General features: G+C 39.1%; 7 protein-coding genes across 7 annotated transcripts; 2 read left to right on the plus strand and 5 right to left on the minus strand.

Annotated features, from left to right (window-relative positions):
• Positions 1 to 292: 292 nt before the first annotated feature.
• GCK72_017973 (uncharacterized protein) lies at positions 293 to 2,130 on the minus strand (the record flags this gene model as incomplete). Its single annotated transcript, XM_003112626.2, has 5 exons — positions 293 to 505; positions 911 to 1,072; positions 1,169 to 1,246; positions 1,563 to 1,712; positions 1,879 to 2,130. The coding sequence occupies 5 exons, from the start codon at positions 2,128 to 2,130 to the stop codon at positions 293 to 295; spliced, it is 855 nt and encodes a 284-aa protein (XP_003112674.2).
• Positions 2,131 to 5,576: 3,446 nt separating this feature from the next.
• Positions 5,577 to 7,199, plus strand: GCK72_017974 (uncharacterized protein; the record flags this gene model as incomplete). Its single annotated transcript, XM_053732333.1, has 2 exons — positions 5,577 to 5,760; positions 7,057 to 7,199. The coding sequence occupies 2 exons, from the start codon at positions 5,577 to 5,579 to the stop codon at positions 7,197 to 7,199; spliced, it is 327 nt and encodes a 108-aa protein (XP_053581246.1).
• Positions 5,936 to 7,795, minus strand: GCK72_017975 (uncharacterized protein; the record flags this gene model as incomplete). The annotated part of the gene is made up of 9 exons (XM_003112532.2): positions 5,936 to 6,043; positions 6,095 to 6,248; positions 6,298 to 6,489; positions 6,543 to 6,751; positions 6,798 to 6,995; positions 7,043 to 7,186; positions 7,258 to 7,363; positions 7,464 to 7,588; positions 7,643 to 7,795. The coding sequence occupies 9 exons, from the start codon at positions 7,793 to 7,795 to the stop codon at positions 5,936 to 5,938; spliced, it is 1,389 nt and encodes a 462-aa protein (XP_003112580.1).
• A 1,651-nt stretch (positions 7,796 to 9,446) lies between these two features.
• GCK72_017976 (uncharacterized protein) lies at positions 9,447 to 9,686 on the plus strand (the record flags this gene model as incomplete). Its single annotated transcript, XM_053732334.1, has 1 exon — positions 9,447 to 9,686. One exon carries the CDS (start codon positions 9,447 to 9,449, stop codon positions 9,684 to 9,686), a length of 240 nt encoding a protein of 79 aa, XP_053581247.1.
• Positions 9,471 to 9,944, minus strand: GCK72_017977 (uncharacterized protein; the record flags this gene model as incomplete). Its single annotated transcript, XM_053732335.1, has 2 exons — positions 9,471 to 9,682; positions 9,929 to 9,944. The coding sequence occupies 2 exons, from the start codon at positions 9,942 to 9,944 to the stop codon at positions 9,471 to 9,473; spliced, it is 228 nt and encodes a 75-aa protein (XP_053581248.1).
• Positions 9,945 to 11,665: 1,721 nt separating this feature from the next.
• Positions 11,666 to 13,256, minus strand: GCK72_017978 (uncharacterized protein; the record flags this gene model as incomplete). Its single annotated transcript, XM_003112466.2, has 7 exons — positions 11,666 to 11,741; positions 11,894 to 12,086; positions 12,134 to 12,246; positions 12,294 to 12,431; positions 12,479 to 12,581; positions 12,630 to 12,786; positions 13,146 to 13,256. 7 exons carry the CDS (start codon positions 13,254 to 13,256, stop codon positions 11,666 to 11,668), a joined length of 891 nt encoding a protein of 296 aa, XP_003112514.2.
• A 4,238-nt stretch (positions 13,257 to 17,494) lies between these two features.
• On the minus strand, positions 17,495 to 18,845 carry GCK72_017979 (uncharacterized protein; the record flags this gene model as incomplete). The annotated part of the gene is made up of 5 exons (XM_003112379.2): positions 17,495 to 17,640; positions 17,687 to 18,299; positions 18,345 to 18,546; positions 18,599 to 18,744; positions 18,795 to 18,845. 5 exons carry the CDS (start codon positions 18,843 to 18,845, stop codon positions 17,495 to 17,497), a joined length of 1,158 nt encoding a protein of 385 aa, XP_003112427.2.
• Between the last annotated feature and the right edge of the window lie 270 nt (positions 18,846 to 19,115).

Genomic DNA, 19,115 nt, shown 5'->3' on the forward strand with positions numbered 1-19,115 from the left:
AAAACATGAGAACGACGCTCTGGAATGTAGACGAAGTACGAAGAAATGCATGTACTGCGGGAAAAAATAATGCTGCGAAATGACGCAAAGAGGAACTTATGGCATGACTAGAATTCACTCAGCAATTGAAAAAAGGGAGATCTGTGACAAGATCAAGAAGATTATCTGATAGGAGATCAATGGGAAAGCCAAAGAAAAGACGAGGTCAACTCGGAAGATACGTGGGATAGAAATGGGATAGACTTGATAATAGTTGACCGGGGATGACTATAATGGTGAATACACGGATGAATTACATTGTAGGGATGACTCTTGAGAGAAGATCTTGAAGAGGTGATCGTTGACACGTTGTTGAGTGCAATTTGAGCATCTTCTTCGAGGGAAACGAGTTGAAGCAGGTGGGACAGGAGACAACGGATTGTGTTGGTGGAGAGGAGGCTCCGAACTCATTACGAGGCTTATGCCAACGACGATGTGATGCCAAATTGGCCGGACACGAGAACACCTGCAAAAACCAAATTGTGTTTCTTTGGAAGCCGGAAGCTGAGAAGACGATGGGACAGCTGGTTGGATTGTAAAGAAGCCGGCTCTCAGCAGGGGGTGTCGATAAACAGAATAAGCAAGGAGACCGACTCGCGAAGAGCACAGGATTACTGTTTTGTCAAGTGGGTACCCGCGGATTAAGACGTTTGTATTCCTATGACGGTACAAGAGTCGTCAGTAAGCGATATTGACAGGTGCATAGAATTGGGTGAGGTACTACATGATTTCTTGAGTACCATCGACTAACGTAACCAGTTCGGATTTGAAATTCAGAATTCTATATGAACAACTATCGTGTGTACCACATCTCGGTTAATCCAATCTCCCCTCTTCCCCTATTTGTGTCGTAATTATCCAAAAAACAAACCTTGTCACAATCGGGACATTTGTATTCCTCGTGCGCAATTCTTGGACATTTGTGTTGTGCCAGCTTGAAGACATCATCGTATTTCACCTTGCACAGCCGGCAGATACAGTCTCCAATGACGTTCGGAATCTCATCGATCTTTTGTCTCGACTCTTCTGTCACCTGAAATGGAATTAATTGTTATGAGATACACGAAGCTTCTCGCTATTGACAGGCGATTGGATAGAAGCCGTATTCTTAATTATTGATGCAACTCACCTCAACATATGCTGCTGTCTCATCCAACATATCCGCTTCCTTTTGGAGTTCCTCCACACATTTCACATCAGTCTCCTTCTGAAAAACAAAAATGAGCATTATATCTCGGTGTCATTAGCCGTAAATCAAGCACACGCTCCATGAGACGGTTGTCACAGAATGCCGCAGGAAAGGGACAAAAGTGGCAGACGGTCGCCAGTCAGCGGGTGGTAATTAACCCTTGAAGCTTTTGCTCCTTCTTTTTTCTGCGCCGCACCGCCCTTCCGTCCCTTCTGTCTTTTTTCTTTCAAAAGAGAGCTCTCATATGCTAATCACGTCTAATTAACGAAATCGGTGCCGAATATTTCACAAAAAGAGAGGAAGAAGCTTAGAAGAAACCGATCAAAGGGCTTACCTTAATGAACATTCCACTGACGGGAGAACTGGTTACAGTATCTTCGTGGAGCTTTCGGAGTTTGGTTTTCTTTGGTTCAGAAGCCAATTGACGTTTTCGGGATGGAGTTACGAGTGATGGATCCTTGAGATCAATGTTCTCCGGGAACAACTGAAAGAGGGAGAGTTTAGGATGTCATGAATGATTGTGCAAAAACTATCTAAAAGACTTGAACTAGATTCATACCTTGAACAGTTTGAAACGACATTGGACGTTATTTCGGTAATTCGGTTTCCACTAGCAATAAAATATCACGAGTCATGACAATCTAACTTACCGTTTGTGGAGTGAACTTCGAACTGAATTGAAGCTGTTGCTGCTGAATCTGGTAGAGAGCTAGCATCTGTTGAACCAAACTGGGATTCCAGAACATTGGCATTGTTGAGAAGTTGGTTTGTGTTGAACAATCATATTCGAATCCCTTATCCAAGTTCTCATCGTTAGATATTGTAGAAGTCGTCGATGGAACGGGACTCGGGTTCGTCGACGATAGTATTGCTTTGACCCAAAAGTCACCCATAGGCACCATGGCCTTCTGAAATTATAATTTAAGAAAACAGTAATGATACGAAGATGAAGAAAACGGGAGGATTACGGTAGATGAGAAATGAAAATCGAGTGTCTCCGACTCTGACCGTCTGGTGTCCTCAATTGACCGTGGCATGTACACACTAACCTCCTTTTATATGGGAAGGCACCAGGCTGGCAGCTGCTGCTCCCGAGTCTCCGCCCAGAAGACACCTCACAGTGAAGAAAGAAGAAGGGAGCGAGCAATTAACATGGAAATTGGGTCGAGATTTTTGGTATTGGGAAGAAATGGAACACCACGTCAGTGCAGTTATCAAATAAATCTGACATCATGGAAATAACATTTTTGAGTGGAAAGGCGAAAAGAAAAAAGTAGATGTGATTTTATGATAATACAGTTGCGTTTAGAATTTAGAAGTTTAGAAGTTTTTTTTTCGTTTAGAAGTTTACCGGAAAGTGATTACCGGTAAGCACACACTGGACAGAAGTAATATAGCAAAATCATTATATTTCACTATTATGGAACAAAAGAGGATTTTAGCTTCGAATAATTAAATTTTATGATCTTTCTATATAGAGAATTGTTACGCAAAAAATATAAAATGGGTGTAGGGTTACTGTAACTACATACGGTACTGTAGATTTTCATGCACTGAACGTCTCCAAATTCTTGAACATCTTCTATTATATTCCGAAAGTTTCACTCCTATTCTCATAAAATTTTTATATTCGAGGTACATAAATCTCAATCTTTTCCTCAATACCACCCAATAAAACTGTTGTAAATGGTCCACCAGGTGTCTCCTATCCATCCACCTAATTGAAGAACAATACGTGTTACGGAACACTTGTATAACTCCACACGTAATATGAAGGCGTCAATTAGAAGACGTTCATTCCCTCTTCTTCTTTCAATCGCCCAAATTGTTTACCACTTGTTGCAAGCTCTCGCTCCTTTTCTCTCGAGTCAATCACTTTCCTGTATTGGGTGGCAACCGGCGGAGACGAGGCAGGTGTCTCCTGGTGTCTCTTGGGACGAGCCGCCCGTGTTTGGAAGTGCTTATGATGACCAAGAAGAAGAAGAGCATAAATTAAAAAGTGAAGAGTGCATTAGCAGGGACACGGCGCCGATGGGACGATGACACCCGAATGTGACGGTGCCAGGAACGCGTTCGGGTGTTCCGATTTGTCGCCATGACGATGGGGAGCGAGACGAAAAATGGACAGGTTAGATGGAAAATTCTCTCAGGATGCTCCCATTAGGAAGACGGAAGGGATCGGGGATGGAAAATTCTGAAATTTTTGAGATGCTAGTTTGGAACACAGATCCAATTCATCATGATCTAATTTATTATCTGAAACTCCACATTGCTTCCACATTACCATTCATCTACCGTCTGTCAGCTGTCCTTCCCTTTCTATGCCCAATTAGTCGCATGTTGATGAATACCTAAGAGATAATCAATCAGTCAGCATGTCGTGCCCATGCAGCCGGCCCCCCGCACCTAGACCATCTGTACGTTCCCTTGGCAAACACCCGTATCATTTCGATTTGCATATACTGTACTACTTGCATCTGTCGTCTTGTCTGTCGTCGCAAGAATAACAAATCGACGGAATGGGTGGGTGCCATCCTTCATTCATCGAAATCGACACCTGTTCGAGAATCGGTAACGTGCCAATTAGCACTTGGAAAAGTGTAGGTTATCCGAAAGAAGACAGATGCAGTCCATGCCCTTCGGTGAGCTCGGGTCAATCCCATCCAATTACTGTAAGCCCAAGGGATCAGTGACGATAAGGAGGCAGGTTGTGAAGTGTGACAAAAGAAGCGGAAGAGAAGACTGGTAACGTAAACAACAAATCTGCAACGATTTTGATTTTAAATGCATTTGAGAGCACCAATAGACCAAGAGAGCACCGAAATGAAGTGTCAATCAAAAATCCTCCGGAAGAGTGGAGAAACTGGAGGTGTGTTTGTGCATTGAAGAGCTTCTGGGGACCTGCTGCCACACATGCGTACCCGGGAGACAAACAATGAATAATAGATGACGAAATGGGGTACCGAGATATATGGGTGACATGTTCTAGCTTATAATATTGTTACATGCTTCCCCAACAACCTGTCCGGTAGGCATCACCACCTTCTGTTGACAGAATTTTCACATATTTCATTCAGGTCTTGAGAAGCATTTCGAGGGATTCTCATTTTTCAGAGACTTCACTGTCCTACCGTTAATGCTTCCAAATTATGACAAATTCTGAATGAATTGTTTGCTTGACATGAAGATTCACACTACTAAGTAATGGTTATTGTTCATGAAGACACGAGTTTCATAATCCGAAACGAAATTAGTTGTTTGAATGAAGTTCTTAAAGAGTTGATAGTCTTCCAATTAGTTGGAATGCGGATTAAAGGAACAGTGTCCGCCATCTCGCGCACCACTTTTCATTTCGTCCGCATCTGTCCAGAGCTGTCAGCATTCATTCCCTAAATCCCCTAACCAAAGGGATTTTCATGGTAAATTTGGGGACCCTAAACGGAAGGAAAACAGCTGGAATGGATAAGTGTGGTGACCGGGTCATTGGAAGCCACCTGCTCGGGTGCACAGTGCGCGAAACTGAATGCCTTTCCCCTCAATTATGCTGAATAGTGCCAGTGGTGTCTGCATTGGTATTATGGGGGTGAGGTAATTAAGTGGACAAGGGATAAGTGGTCATGTTATGGGTCAAACACACACACAAACGAGACTGATACACATTGAGGAGAGGAGGGGCAGGTGTTCGTTTTAGGTGGATGAATGACGGGACAAACTGGGTCACTTCCGATCGAGATCAGTTCAGATTATGGTCAGAGGTGGAGGGACCTGCTTCTATCACTCGTATATCGAATTTTAGTCCTGCAAAACATGTAGCTGGATGAATATCAAAACTGAGTCCATGTCACGAACAAATTGAGATCAAATTCATACGATCGTATTATAGCACTATTTGGATTTGAAGTTTGCCAAGAACGAGTGTCCTAAGTATATCTGTAATGTGAGAAGTTGCAATCAAATACATTTCAATTTAATTACTTCATTGAATCTTTAAATTCAACATGTAGACAGTTGATCCAAGAACATTTCCCAAAAGTATCTACTTTTTCTGAAAATATATAACTATCCATCAATCAAATTCGTTCCAGTTCCTTCTCTTTTTTTCCCAACACTCATATATTTTGAAATCCAGATATCGGCTTCAACTAATGAACCCTCAACAAATATGAGAAATTGTGTTCATTTCAAATATGAGAAATTGTGTTCATTTCATACCCCAAAACGTCCAGTTTTTATGAGCGTATTTCCTGTGCTTGCCGCATTTCGAAAGAAAGTGACAGTTTGTATTGGTGCCAGTGATCGAGTAGATAAATGAAGGGGGTGGGTGAGGAATAAAAAGAAGAAGGAAGACATGCAAATGTCATGGTATGGCGAATTGGACGAGAAGAAAAAGAAGAAGAAGACCGAGTCGAAAAGCAGATGTTTTAGTGGCCGAAGCGGGCAGATGGACACGTTTATGCCTCAAGAGAGATGTGCTCGAACCAATAATGTGTTCATTGAGAAAAAGGGAACGGATGAGAGGAAAACAAACGGCAGTGAATACTCGTAATCAGTTGGAATACAAGTGGGAAGGGGGGAAAGAGATTGATATAAAGAGTCTGGAAATGTAGACTCTGGAATCACAAAATGCAGTCATATAATGACTATAGTTGGGGAAGTAAAATATAGAATTGAAGCATAAAACAAATCATAACAAGAACAAATTATTAATTAGGCTTCTTCTTTATTAACTTCATATTTGATCGTCTTTTCATTAGCCTCTGCCATGGTATACTCGGCTGGTTTATCGGTGAAAACGCAGAGAGCAAGAGTGTTCGCCTGGAAAATTTTCATCAGATTCAGCAAAAAGCATCCCAAAAAAACACTTACCGTAACCATGATTCCTCCAAGAATACACAAGACAATTCTCCATTGTACTGGACTGTCTTCGTTCTTGACAATAGCAGCCACCAATGCAGGTCCAGTGATCAATGCGACTGATTTCATCCATTGAATTGTTGAAATGACGACGTGGGCGAATTGTCTGGAAGTTGAATATTGTATAAAAGTTCAAATTCATATTTTTTAAATACCTGGTATGAAGAGTTGCACATTTGTAGAATCCGGCCACGTTCAATGACAAGCAGCAGAAAATAAATGAGAAAAGAACGACGGAAACATAGTGGTATGATTGAGGAATGAAGCCGAGGAGACCAATCAGAAAACCAACGAGACCGACTGAAACTGTGTTGAAGAAGAGCATTTTGCCACGCTCGGAGAAACATCTAAAATCAAGAAAGTAAATATTTCAGCTGATCAAAAAAACTACTGTACTCACTTTGCCTTGTCACTGATAATTCCTCCGACTAGTTTGAGTGGGAGAGGGAAAAAGACAGAAAGTGCAAGAAGGAATCCAGTTTCGGCAACACTGAACTTCAGAATTCTATTGAAAAATATTGGTGCGTAGGTGTGCAAGAAGACAATGATCGACATTTCAGCGAACGCATTCAACCAGACACAAAGAACGATTGGTGATGTGAGAAGTTTCTGAAAATAAATGATAAAAAATTTAGAATGTTTGGAGGATTCTTACTTTGTAAGGAACATCAACATTCTTAGTGTTCAAATGCTGTTCCGATTTGTTCTTCTGAATTTTTCGAAGTTCTACAGAAGACACTCGACTCGACTTCTGTGGATCATCAGTGTATACGATAGCCCACAGAATGAAGAAGACAAAGCCCATTGCGGCATGAGCATAAAATGCGGTACGCCATCCGAACCCTTCACAGATCTGTATTCAAAATTATTTATTGTTATTCCCTAAACTGCTAAACTGACCACTCCTGATATAGCGTTTGTCAAAACAGATGAGAAGTTGGTGAAAGATGTCAAGGCTCCGAGGAAGATTGCCGTTTCAGAAAGAGGTGCCCATCTGACAGTCAGCAGACCGATCGCCGCGAAGTCTGCAGCAAAAGCAAGACCCTGCAAGAGATAATGGAGGTCATATCACTTATAATCAGTTGTCAAATAATCAATGAGAAAATAACACAAACCTGACAGAAGCGTGCGACGAGAAGTGCGTGAAAAGAGGTTTGCGCGGCCAGTGGGATCAAAGTTGTCGCGATGACCGAGACTATTCCGGCTATGAAGAATGTCCATCTGAATATTACTCATGTTTGTTCTCTTTTTGTGGCTGTTCTATCATTCTTGCGTTAGGAAAGTTTTCACACTTTCATAAATGTTTTTTGGATAAAATTACCTTCCTCCAAACCGGACAAACACATAGTTTACCGGAAAAGTGCCCATAATTGTACCGGCTGCCACTGCCCACATTATATATTTTTTTTCATTTGGAGTATAATCGAACAAACTGACAGGAGAGGTCTGAAATCATATCTGAGGGTTAAGAGTTCTTATTTTCAGATTCAAGATTCTCACCTCATTTCCCCGGTCATCTCTCGTAAAACTCATATCATTTTTCATACAAATAAATGTAAAGTTCATGACAACATAGTTGGAACAAACGGATACAAGACATAAAAAGCCAACGAATACAACGAGAACTCGATATTTGTTGGAGAGAAGGCTCATATTGTTGTATCTGAATATGAATATTGGTATGGAATGAATGGATAACACCGTTTATATGTTCTCGCTGGAATCATATTATATGGAAAAATGGGGGTGGAGTTTGAATGATGAGTCAGTGAAAAGAAGAGAGAACAGATGGAGACTAAACATGGAAAATAAGAGAGAGAAACATGAGAGAAGGTTCAATAAGATCTGAATATTGTTCTGGAAATTCATTCAGGAATCAATTCGGTAAGAAATAGGAACTTTGGGAATTAAAATAATTCGACCTTGAGAAGTTATGTGTTCTGAAGCGTTGAATTTCAGATCATTGAATTAGGAAGAACGAACAAAAAGTCAAAAAACAAAAAGTGATGTTCTCATTATTTCTTGTGTGAATGATGACGACGGTTCAGTTGACTAACTAAATACAATTTGAAGAAAAGTGATCAGACTAAACGAAATGAAGTCAATGAAGGAAAAGGAAGGGAAGTGAACAGTTTATAAGAGTCAGCTCCACAGGTGCAGATTTCAGAAATTCTGGAAGAGATGCTTGAAATCAATTAATTGAACTTTTTCCGGCAAATTATTGGGAATTTGATTCAAAAGGAATTGGGACTGAATAAAATACTTTATCTGAAGTTAAAATGGTTGTATTTATTTTTCGATAGTCAAAAATGAACAGTAACGATCCGAAGTTGTTTTATTGAATTTGAATCAAAAGAAGACAGAAAGTCTCGACCCGCAATGATCTATCATTTCCATTGTCTCCACCTCCTCCTACTCCTCTTTCTATATATTTTGATGACATGATAATTTGTAAAGAACAAGTCTTTGACTCTCTCTCACCAATTCAAAGATATCTGTTTCGCGAAAAAAATCACGGCGTCATAGATCAGAATGTTCGGCGAACTGGGATTACAAATCAGAAAGAGAGAGGTTGTTCTCCCGGAAAGGTCAAAAAAGATGGAGAACTGATGTGAGTATCCACCAGAAAATGACCAGATGGAAGAGTCGTGAGAAACACTAATCTGTTTGTTCCATTGATACAAAACTGTCTTTGCTTTTCACTGTTTTTGTAGGTTTTTCTGTTTGTTTGATTCTTTTTGATTCTTTTTGACGAACGTCCAAAAAACATATAATGGTATTTTCCAATTCATTCCTGTCACCAAAAGTTCAGGGTGACTTTTAAAAATGATTCAGGTTGAACGTTGTTTGATTTTCACAGGGTTTCATCATTTCATCATTCGAAAAGTTTTTGATGTTCAAAAACGATTATCCAACAATGAACATGCAGGGTAATTGGATGCTGGCGGACGAGAATTCATGACAATTTTTGATCCGTCAGTAAACTTTTTCGTTTCTTTGTTTTATTGGTGAGCTGAATTGTGGTGATGTGAGTTTATTAACTGGTTCGCTTTGGATATCAGCTTGGTTGGTCAAACTGTCTAGGTTTATCTCATTTGACTGACTCTGACGAATACTTTTGAGGAATCAAGCAACTTAAAATTTCTTGCATTTTCATTAACTCTCAAAATATCGCCTTGTTATAAATCATATGATCAATATATTGAATAATTATTTATAGAAATGATTGAAATGACAATTATACAATATTAGTAGGATTTTCAAAAATTAGTAGGACATTTCAAGATTTAGTAGGACTTGTGTAATGTACATGGTGATCATCAAAGGTTTAGTGAGCAGCAGCAGTTCCCTGATGAGAATGAGTCAAGTCACCGCATTGTTTCTGATCAGCACAGTGACAATTGGCACATTTGCAGTCTCCTTTGCATCCAGCTGGACAGCATTTCTTCTCACTTGCCTCCTCACAACAGAACTTCTCACAACATTTGTCACCGGAGCATTCACATTTGTCTCCACATTTGCAGTGCTTGTTTTTACAGTCTGAAATAGGAATTTATATTTATAATAATTTGGAATTATGATTTTGGAACTGTTGATCCAAGAACCTCAATACATTCATTACACTTTATGGTATTCTGGAAACAAAATCTACATCATAAATTGCTCAATTTTTATGGAGATTCCTCTAATCAAACAATAAAGCAATATGATCTTGAATCTAAGGAATAACTAGATCAGCAGAAAAATCTAGAATTCAAAAAAATAATTTTTTAAATTAGAACTCACCACACTTACAACCCATGATTCTTTGTTTCAGCCGAAATGAGCTACCTCCTCTTTATTTTGCTGCCTTTTTATTCTTTTTTCTCTAGTTGTTTACCATTCATATTTGATAAAAAGGGGTGGTCTGTCACAATGTACAAATTGGAGATCATAAGATTTTGAGAGGCCAAATAACAATTACGTGTGCGCATTTGCTCGTTGGTCCTGAGCTCTCCTACGCTCTCCTTCTATTTTTTAATCCCTCATGCGTGTTTTTGTTTGTTTTCGAACGTTTAGTAGAGTATAGCAAAGGTTTTTCTATTCCCATCTAAGTTCTAGTTTCTGCTTTTATCAGTTAATGACCATGCAACATCTCAAGTACCGTTGAGTTGAGGGTTGTGACGTTTCTAGCACAACATTCAACACGTGTTTCGTTCCGTTCTGAATTAAATAATATGTTTTATTCAAACAAGAAAAACGGAGATAAGGAAAGAATTATAGATCGGAATTTAGTAGGGTGGGGAAGGTCGAAAGTTCCATTATCAGAATCATTTCTTCTGCTCGCTCTTCTCGGTTTTTCCTCCGCAGCACGACTTCTTCTCTTCTTCACAACAACACTTATCGGTTGTGCATTTACAGTTTTCCCCGCAGGAGCAGTTTTTGCAGGCTGAAAATATATTTGGTTCGGAAACTTCCCAATTGATTAAATCCAGTGTTTCGGGATGAGAAAATATTACAAATATTAAAAAGTACCAACTTGCGCAGATGTCACAAATGTGTTTATGATTTGTACCGGAAAGTCGTGGATTTTTTCTAGTCAAGACGATTCAGAGAGTTTCTGATGGGAAATGAACGGATAAGTTATCACATAGACCAGTTGGACGCTATCTCATTATTTAGCTCTCATACTCCTTATTTTCAGCAACATCTCACTGAAAACGCTATAGCTTGAAGAGCTCTTTAACATTTAACGATAGTCCCAGAAAAATCATCTTCAGACAATTTCACCTATCGGACTTCGAACCTTTGATAAATAATTATATAAGTTTCCTTGTTCTATTTTCGTCTCAGCAGATGAGTACTGATTAAAAAAATCACGTTTTTACTACTGATACAGTTTATAATGACCTTATTGTTGCCGTTGGAACAATACGAATAAAAATGCTTTCGACGTTTTCCTCCAGGAATGGCAACTTTAATTTCATTTTGTATAAAGCAAGAAGGTTAGATAGTTTGAAGTCACCGTGATCGAAACTGGGAAGCTCGGATGTTTTGTGAATTTCCTACGTTTCAATTCAGAATATTCGAGATTCTATACGAATAAGAAAACTAACCACATGGACACGGCATGACGATTCGAAACGAAGATGAATGAATGAGAAGTGAATGAAGGATTCAATGAAGAGAATTCTCAGAAACGACCAGTTTTGTGGGTGGAAAGATATTTTGTCCAATTGAGAAAACATGATTTAATTGTATGCTTCTCAGTCTCTCTGCCTCTTCCCACAATTTTCAAGCTTTTAGGGTTTGATCTATCTATATAATTGAAAACAATGGATGACATTTATATTTATGGCAATTTGATGGGGGGAGAGAGGGCAAAATAAATCCAAATGATCAAGAAATACTCTATGGACAGACAACTGGGAGGAAATGGAAAGAAGGAGGAGGAGGACAATAGTTAAAGCTGGAGAGCTTCGCAAAACAGAAAAAAAAACAAAATTAGAGTAAATTTGCAGCTAAAGAGAACTGATAAAGATGTCATGTCAACATTTCATTGTCATCAGTAACCGTTTTTGTGTTGCCATTTGAATCGAACACTGGCACCGCCACTTTGCTGAAAATGGATTAGATGCAATACTTGAATAAACGAAACACACAACTTTATAGACATTTATAGACATGGACAAGACACTGGACACATAAACAAAAACGACAAAACAAAACACTAGACACATATACTACAGACGGACATATATTTCCACTTACTGAGAGCGTTCTTTGAGACAAATATATGGGAAAGAGAAGATTGATCCGTTCTTATCCGGGAAATAACGGACGGCAGCGGTGTATCTGTGAGTCTTCGAACGAGATTCGATATCAATCATTGAGAACATTATGAAGATTGTGTAACCAGCGAGACCAGCGAGCAAATGGAACAGTGCATGGAGGTAAGGGGTTCCTACGATGATTTTGATTCAGATAAATATATTTTCTCAGGAAACTAACCGAGATAAAGCCAGAAATCACAGAGAAGACGATCAGCAAACCAGAAGGAAAACGCAACTCCCCAAAGAGCAAGAATTCTACTTGGGAAGGACTCGATGTCTGGAATTCCAGACCTGAAAATAAAAAGATTATATTGAAGTCTCTGTTCGATAGTTTTTACTGTTTTCCTTCGTATCGGATCACAACAGCTGCTGGGATGGAGAAGAGCATCAGAGCAATCGCATTGAGATTTGGTTCCAAGAAGCAGAGAGCAGAAACGGCAGCAGTCACAATAAGTACAACCCAGCGAACCAGAGTTCTGAAAGAACAAACAAATGAAAGGGTTACTGTACCGTCTGAACTCACAATCGTTTTGAGAATCGTTCCGGGAACCACTTCATGACTGGAATATAAACAACAAGGAAGACAGTAATGATCCAGACCAAAGACAATTCATCAACCAGTTGTCCTGCAAAAAGTACAGTAGTTGCAACACCTGATGATCAGAGTGACCAACCGAACAAATTGAGAGTGGCATGATAGTATGTTGATGCTAATCCATTGAATGTTAACAGTAGCTGAGGGAAGATAAGACCGCCGTTCACGTCATGAAGATATCTTCGGAGAAGCATTATGTTCACAAGAGGGAGGACGATAATTGGGAGGTTTGTACACTGGAAAATTTTTATTTATTGGAAATTGAGAGTTAAATTTAAATCGATGCTCTTTTTTTCTCAAGATGAAAAGAGAATGAAAATGTTCCACCAGCAAAGATCGTCTGTGTTTTGAAAACATTTAACACAATCAGAACTCTCGGAACTGTTCAACATCTCTGGATTCTGTGATCTTTTTGTGTCTAATTGATTCATAGAATTCTCCGCTCTCTACGAGTTATCCTAATAGGAAGCCAAACTTATCAAATCTCAAAATTTTCAAAACACGAGATTAATCATTCCAGAATTCTCAATTTTCTATGCCAAACAAGACTATCAAAGAACATTTCTTCTTGTGTACTTTCTTCTCTAAAACTCACTGTATTTGCAAACTCTGCGACATACGGTAGCGTCTGATATTTGTAGGCACTTTCACACCACGCATGACCTGATTCGTACTCAAACCATCTACTTATGCTTGAGCTTTCCATTCTGAAAAGTTATAGAACTGTGATGTGTTACAAAAAGAAAAAAAAGAAGAAGAACAAATGAAATTACAAAGAACGACATAACCAAATGACCTGTCATAAAAGAAAAGAAAACGAAGAAGAACCTGATTTAACTGGTACAAAGAAGAGAAGAAAGAGAAAGAACAAGGTGACAAATTTCACGAGATTGCACTTGCCAGATGTAGGAGAATTGATATGGGTGACCACGATGATTGTATGATCGGAAGGAAGAAAATTGAAAAAAATGGAAATTGAAAAAGAAGCACGAGGTGGGAGGAGTGAGCTATCATATGTCCTGGCGAGAGGTTTCTATGGCGAAAAGTAATTTCCGATGTGAAAAGTGAAAGAGGGCGGAGCTGCCCGTCTCCTTCTTCTTCAGCACAAAACTTTTAGTCATCATCTTCGTAAAGGTGGCGGGGACGCAAAAGATGGAGTGTGTTGACACGGGAGCCCCTCCTCGAAACACTGAACGAACTAGTGTATTTGTGTAGCCTCATCGGGGGGAAGAAGTGAGCACATGTCAATACACAAATTCATACAGTCGAGAAAAGAGTGGTTACTTTGAGCTAAAGGAAAACACGTGCCGTTTTACAGAGCATTTAGGAAGACTGGATTGGTGCTCAACTACAGTATACTTGGTAATATGGCCAAGATGCTGGATATGTGCGGAGCCGAGAATGGATAACAGACAGAACTGAAGATTTTGGAAAAGTGGAAGGCGGTAGATGGTACTATTTACTTCGTCAATTGCTGAACAGATATGCATTGATTCAGACTTACTGAAAACTACAAAAATACGATTCTCATTTTTAGGAGCTTAAAGCTGGTCCGTAATGATTGCCTTTCTGAGAATTTAGATGCATTTAGAACTACTTTTTTCGAATTCAAAACTCATTTCGAGCCTATAAAATAAGGCACCGTAGTTTTATAACCCCAAATTCCAAGTTAGCGACCATAAACTAGTCTAATGACACAAAAGAATTCGTGTAGACACCGGAAGAAACACTTTGCTTTTTCTAGTCTATCCACCAATTTAGAGAATGTGTGTTGTCAAAAATTAATGAGCGACTCGAGTCGGAAAGGGCTTCCGTTTAGCTCATCTTTTGTGCTTTTTGAATACAAACTACACATTTTTGGAAGGAAGAAATGAAAAATGAATAAGGAAGAACTCGAAAAGATTGGGGACTACTGTAGTTCAGAATAGATGAGAAGATGAGATTGAGAATAAATTGAAGAATTGGAAAAGGAAGAAGAATAAGAACAAATGCAAAATAAAGTGGGACGCATAAAATTGATGACTTTTGAATTGAAGCTCTTCCTAGGATTTCCTATTTCAAAATCAGAAGGATACACAAAATTTGGGATCTCTGCTCATTTTATGTTCATTTTGTGTCAAAAAGTCACAAAAAGCATAGAGTTCGTTTTGGTGACCTCCGAGAGAAACACTGTGAACACAAGACTTTACGAGAGAGATTTATGTTTAGCTACGCGCTACAAACTACACTTCATTCACATATGCTCTTGTTATGTTTCATTAAATCACGTTATGAAGATTCTGATATCATTTTTCGGAACTTGATTTATGAACAAACGAATTCATAAGAATAAAAATGTTTTCTTAAAATAGTAATTTCTTACACGGAATTGTAACAAAAGAGAACAATGGATAGAATGGAAGTTGCAAGTTCTATCGTGAGAAATTTATTTGTGAATGCATGTTTTTAATTAGACAATTAGATATCTTTGTGTGGATTACTGTATGTTTGAGTACAATATTTGAAGGGTTACTGTAGTTGGAGTCTCCAGTCCAGAACACCCCCAAATAGATTTTAAAAAATGACCCGAATCAATAAATATCTGCTGCCATTTGCTAGATTTATTTCCAAAAAAATGATGATAAAGTGAGAAGATCTATGACAACTATCTATCATAACCCTATGAGGTCTATTGCGGGTAAAAAGAGTGAAATGAAGACGTAATAGAAAGAGAGATACATCACCTTCGGAAACAGAAACAGAAAACAAGAAAAATATTCGGTATGTGGCAACCGCAAAAGAGTGAAAGTTCCTTCAGATCACGGCAGGAAATGGATGGAAGGAGGTGTCTGAAGAAATGAATGAGCTGGTTGCAGATGAATGAGAAATGCATTCTTTTGTAGTACGAGTAGGTGTTGAGATACTACTTCCTCAGGAATAATTCAGAACCAATTGGTACTGGATTGAATGGTGATAAAGAAGAAAAGAAAAAGAAAAGATGTAGAATATGAACGGAGGGAAAAAGGACTGGAAGAGAGATTCAGAACGATAGAGGAATGAGGATTGATGAATGTAGAAATAGTATTGATAGAGGGATGCAGGTAGATCTAGAGGTATTGAAGCGGTGGATCTGTTTGAAATTACAGTAACCTCAAAATACGTCGGCTCAGAGCTTTTACGTTTTATAGAATGAAACTATTTATTTATTTTAAAGTTATTCTAGACAAAAAGTGTAATTTGTTCTTGTGTGATTTCTGAAAATGTGATTTCTACTTGCTTTGGGAGCAGTCTACAAGCTTGGCCAACAAGAGAATCGTGGTCTCAGATACACAATATATGCTGACTTGCATGAAAGAATGAAACATGTGTTCAGAATTTCAAAATTTCATAATGCCCCTCCCATTTATAAGAGGACAAGCGATCAGTTGATTGTTTAAAACAACAGAGAAAAAGTCCGCTGAAAAACAATAATCATGAGTCAGCAAGAAGATATTTTTCTGATCTGATAAACTAAATACAGAAAATTGCGATCCACTTCAGTCAAATAAATACCTGGAACTACTCGAGATACAATCGTACGAAACAGTTTGTACCAACCTACACAATTCGACAAAATCTATGTATCTTGTTTCTGACCGAAGATGATTCAAATCAGCCGAACGTTCCGGATTTGTCAAAAACTGAATGACGTATCGAATAACCGTCTGGCGAGGAAAAACAAACACATGTCTGGGGTATAGCTGAAGTGAAAATTGGGTAAGAAATGCATTCCGCGAACAACAAACTATCACGAGGAGAGACAACTTCAGGGTCCCCTCAGTCTCGCACTTGAATTGGTAATGAGTGACTGGTTTCATTGGAAAACAATACAGTCTCAGGAGAAGGAACAAAAGTACTTTTGAATTGTATCTTTGTGTTCTTGCCGACCTTCTTCTCCTTATTCCTCCTCCTTCTTTTCGCCTTTTCGAGACAAAACAATAAAAGAAGGAGTAATTCAGAAGACGTCCACACAACTGCCCTTTTCCAGGTCACTCTCTTCTCAACCACCTAAACTTGTTTCATCCGGTTCCAGCCTGATGCCATTTGGCATCTTCGCAACAGACAACCAAGAAATATGGCAAAAGCAAAAAAAGACAACGAAGATAAGAAGAAGAAGAAGAAGACTAAGAAGCTGTTGGCTTCATGGCCACCACAAAAATGAAAGATTGCAAAAGAAGAAGAAGAAGGGGAAGAAGCTGATGGCGCCAGAAGCGTAAACGATTTTGCGAGGGCGACAGTGTTACGACATACGCATCAGTGAAACATTATCCCAACCAATGCGAACGTCTTCTTTGTCATCACTCTGCCATTGTACATTGGCAAAAAGACTATTTGTAAGAGAGAATTTACGTTCGGACAATACTTTTATTAACTCACAATGTACTGAATTGATGTGACGAAATGGGCGACCGCGTCGGAAGCGCCCCAGATATACCGGTTCAAGATGGTTGAATTGTTCTGTAATCTCCCAATTGAGGTCAACTAATTTGTCCTTGTGAGAGTCTTAAAACCATTCTCGATGTATTCAAAACTGTCCATCGTCCTGTCAAAGATCACGTTTAATCACAACTTCAGGTTCTACGATAGTTTCAAGACAAACGGCATGGTTTTTAGTCTTGTAATTACCTCACTTTATAGCCTCATCTTCTGTTCTCGACAGTGTGTAAGATGAGGTCGGCGTATATTACTGAAACTTCTTATCAACAGCTACGAATGAGGAAGATTTCTGAAAAGTGATGGGCCACGATAGTGTCTGAGCCCTTGGCTCCTTTATTTAAAAACATTAAAGACATGAAAGCATTGTACAAGAGAGTGAATGAGAGAGATAGGTTTTGTCAATTATTACAGAACCAGGCGAGTAAAGAATGATAGAAATGATTATTCAACATGAATACATTGAATTAGTTATACATTGAATCGATGAGCTTATTCGTCTGTGCTGGATGACTCAAGAGAAGATGAAGAATCGTTTCGATGGTAGACGACGGCGTATGCCCGATCAATTAAGCGTTGCCAACGTGTTCGTTCTCCTTCTCCGAATTTCTGGTCTTCGAGACGTTCGCCGTTGGTTTCTGTAAAAATTCATTGAAAGACCAATAAGTTGAGAACAGAACTTACTTTCATCTAATTCTTGCTCAAGAAAGCGTAATGCGCTGATGAACCCGTTGAGGACTTTATGAACAATCTTGATATTTCGTTTGAATGATCCCAACGTCCATTCGTCTGTTCCAAGAATATCGATAAAGTGAGTGATTACAGTTGAATATGGTTGCGCAATAACATCATATTTATCGAGGAGAATCGTAATATCTGCATAGAAATTTTCGAGTTCTGTGAAAGAAAGAACACCGGTAGACTGCACATCAAGTACACGAAACCAATATTCCGAAGTTTGCAATTCATCGGTACCAATTATGGCAAACAGCAACCACATCATCTCAATATCATCCAAATAGTCACCGTCTGTTCGTCGTACCAGATTCTTGGTGAAAAGCCTATCGATTATTGAAGGTGGCATTCCTTTTTCTGCGCAGAAGGTACCAACAGTTTTCCTGTCGTATTTCCAGTCCTCGCTAAGCTGTTGTAGCTCTTCAGTGCAGAGTTGGGCGGTACCCTCCATGTAGAAGTCATCGTTTGCATATTGAGCGTATTTGATGACATCTTCTTTTCTCTCGACAGGTATCGTTCCGCTCCATGTTCGACAAGCAGCCCATAGAATTCTCTCGGTTACCTGAAAAATAAACACTCAGAAAGAATTCATGATTCTTATCATTACCACTTTCGCATAAATTTCAGCTTCTTCTTTCGAGGAATCGGTGTATCTCATCTTGTTGGCGACAATCGCAGCGCGGAGTTCTTCACGAGTGATTCTCTCTGACGTTGTCTTATTCTTGAAAGCGAGCAAATCGACAAACTCCAATGCTGTGTGAACAGAACAAGATGATGTTGTGCTGTCATCACCGCTTTTTGATTCATGGCTAAAATTAAACTCACTCTTTGAGAAGTTCAAATCGTTCAAAGTTAACATACATATGCATTTCATCGATTCCTGTAAGAATACAAGAAGCGATATTTCCAGTGGAATCATCAGAAGACGATGTCCATGATTGATCTGTGTCAGGAACACGCATTTTTGTCAGCTTCGGCGACGATGTGGCGATTGGAGAAAACGGTATCTGTAACAAAAGTAAGAATCAGATTTCACGAAAATGTGTACAGAACTCACTGAAGGAAACTTCAAATCTGCGATAGTCTTCAGTTTCATTTTATCCTCCATTGTTCGACAGCCAATGAGACGGAACACGAACTCTGCTACTGTTCGCTTTCAAAAGAAATCGAAGTGCCAAGTCTTCTGTGTTCGCGAGGAGGTACAGTACACCAGCCTTTCGCGCCGAAACGTGCGAGAACATTTCCTCAATGCGCCTTGAATTATTTTTTCATGTCAGTGTACGATCTTTTAATGCGCGTGAAGTTTCATGCACTACAAATCGTTTACCATTCATAAAACGATATTTATGTTGAAATACAAAGATCCAACAAGAAAACT

Source organism: Caenorhabditis remanei, chromosome V (genome assembly GCF_010183535.1).
Source record: "Caenorhabditis remanei strain PX506 chromosome V, whole genome shotgun sequence".
In the NCBI taxonomy this organism is placed as follows: Eukaryota; Metazoa; Nematoda; class Chromadorea; order Rhabditida; family Rhabditidae; genus Caenorhabditis; species Caenorhabditis remanei.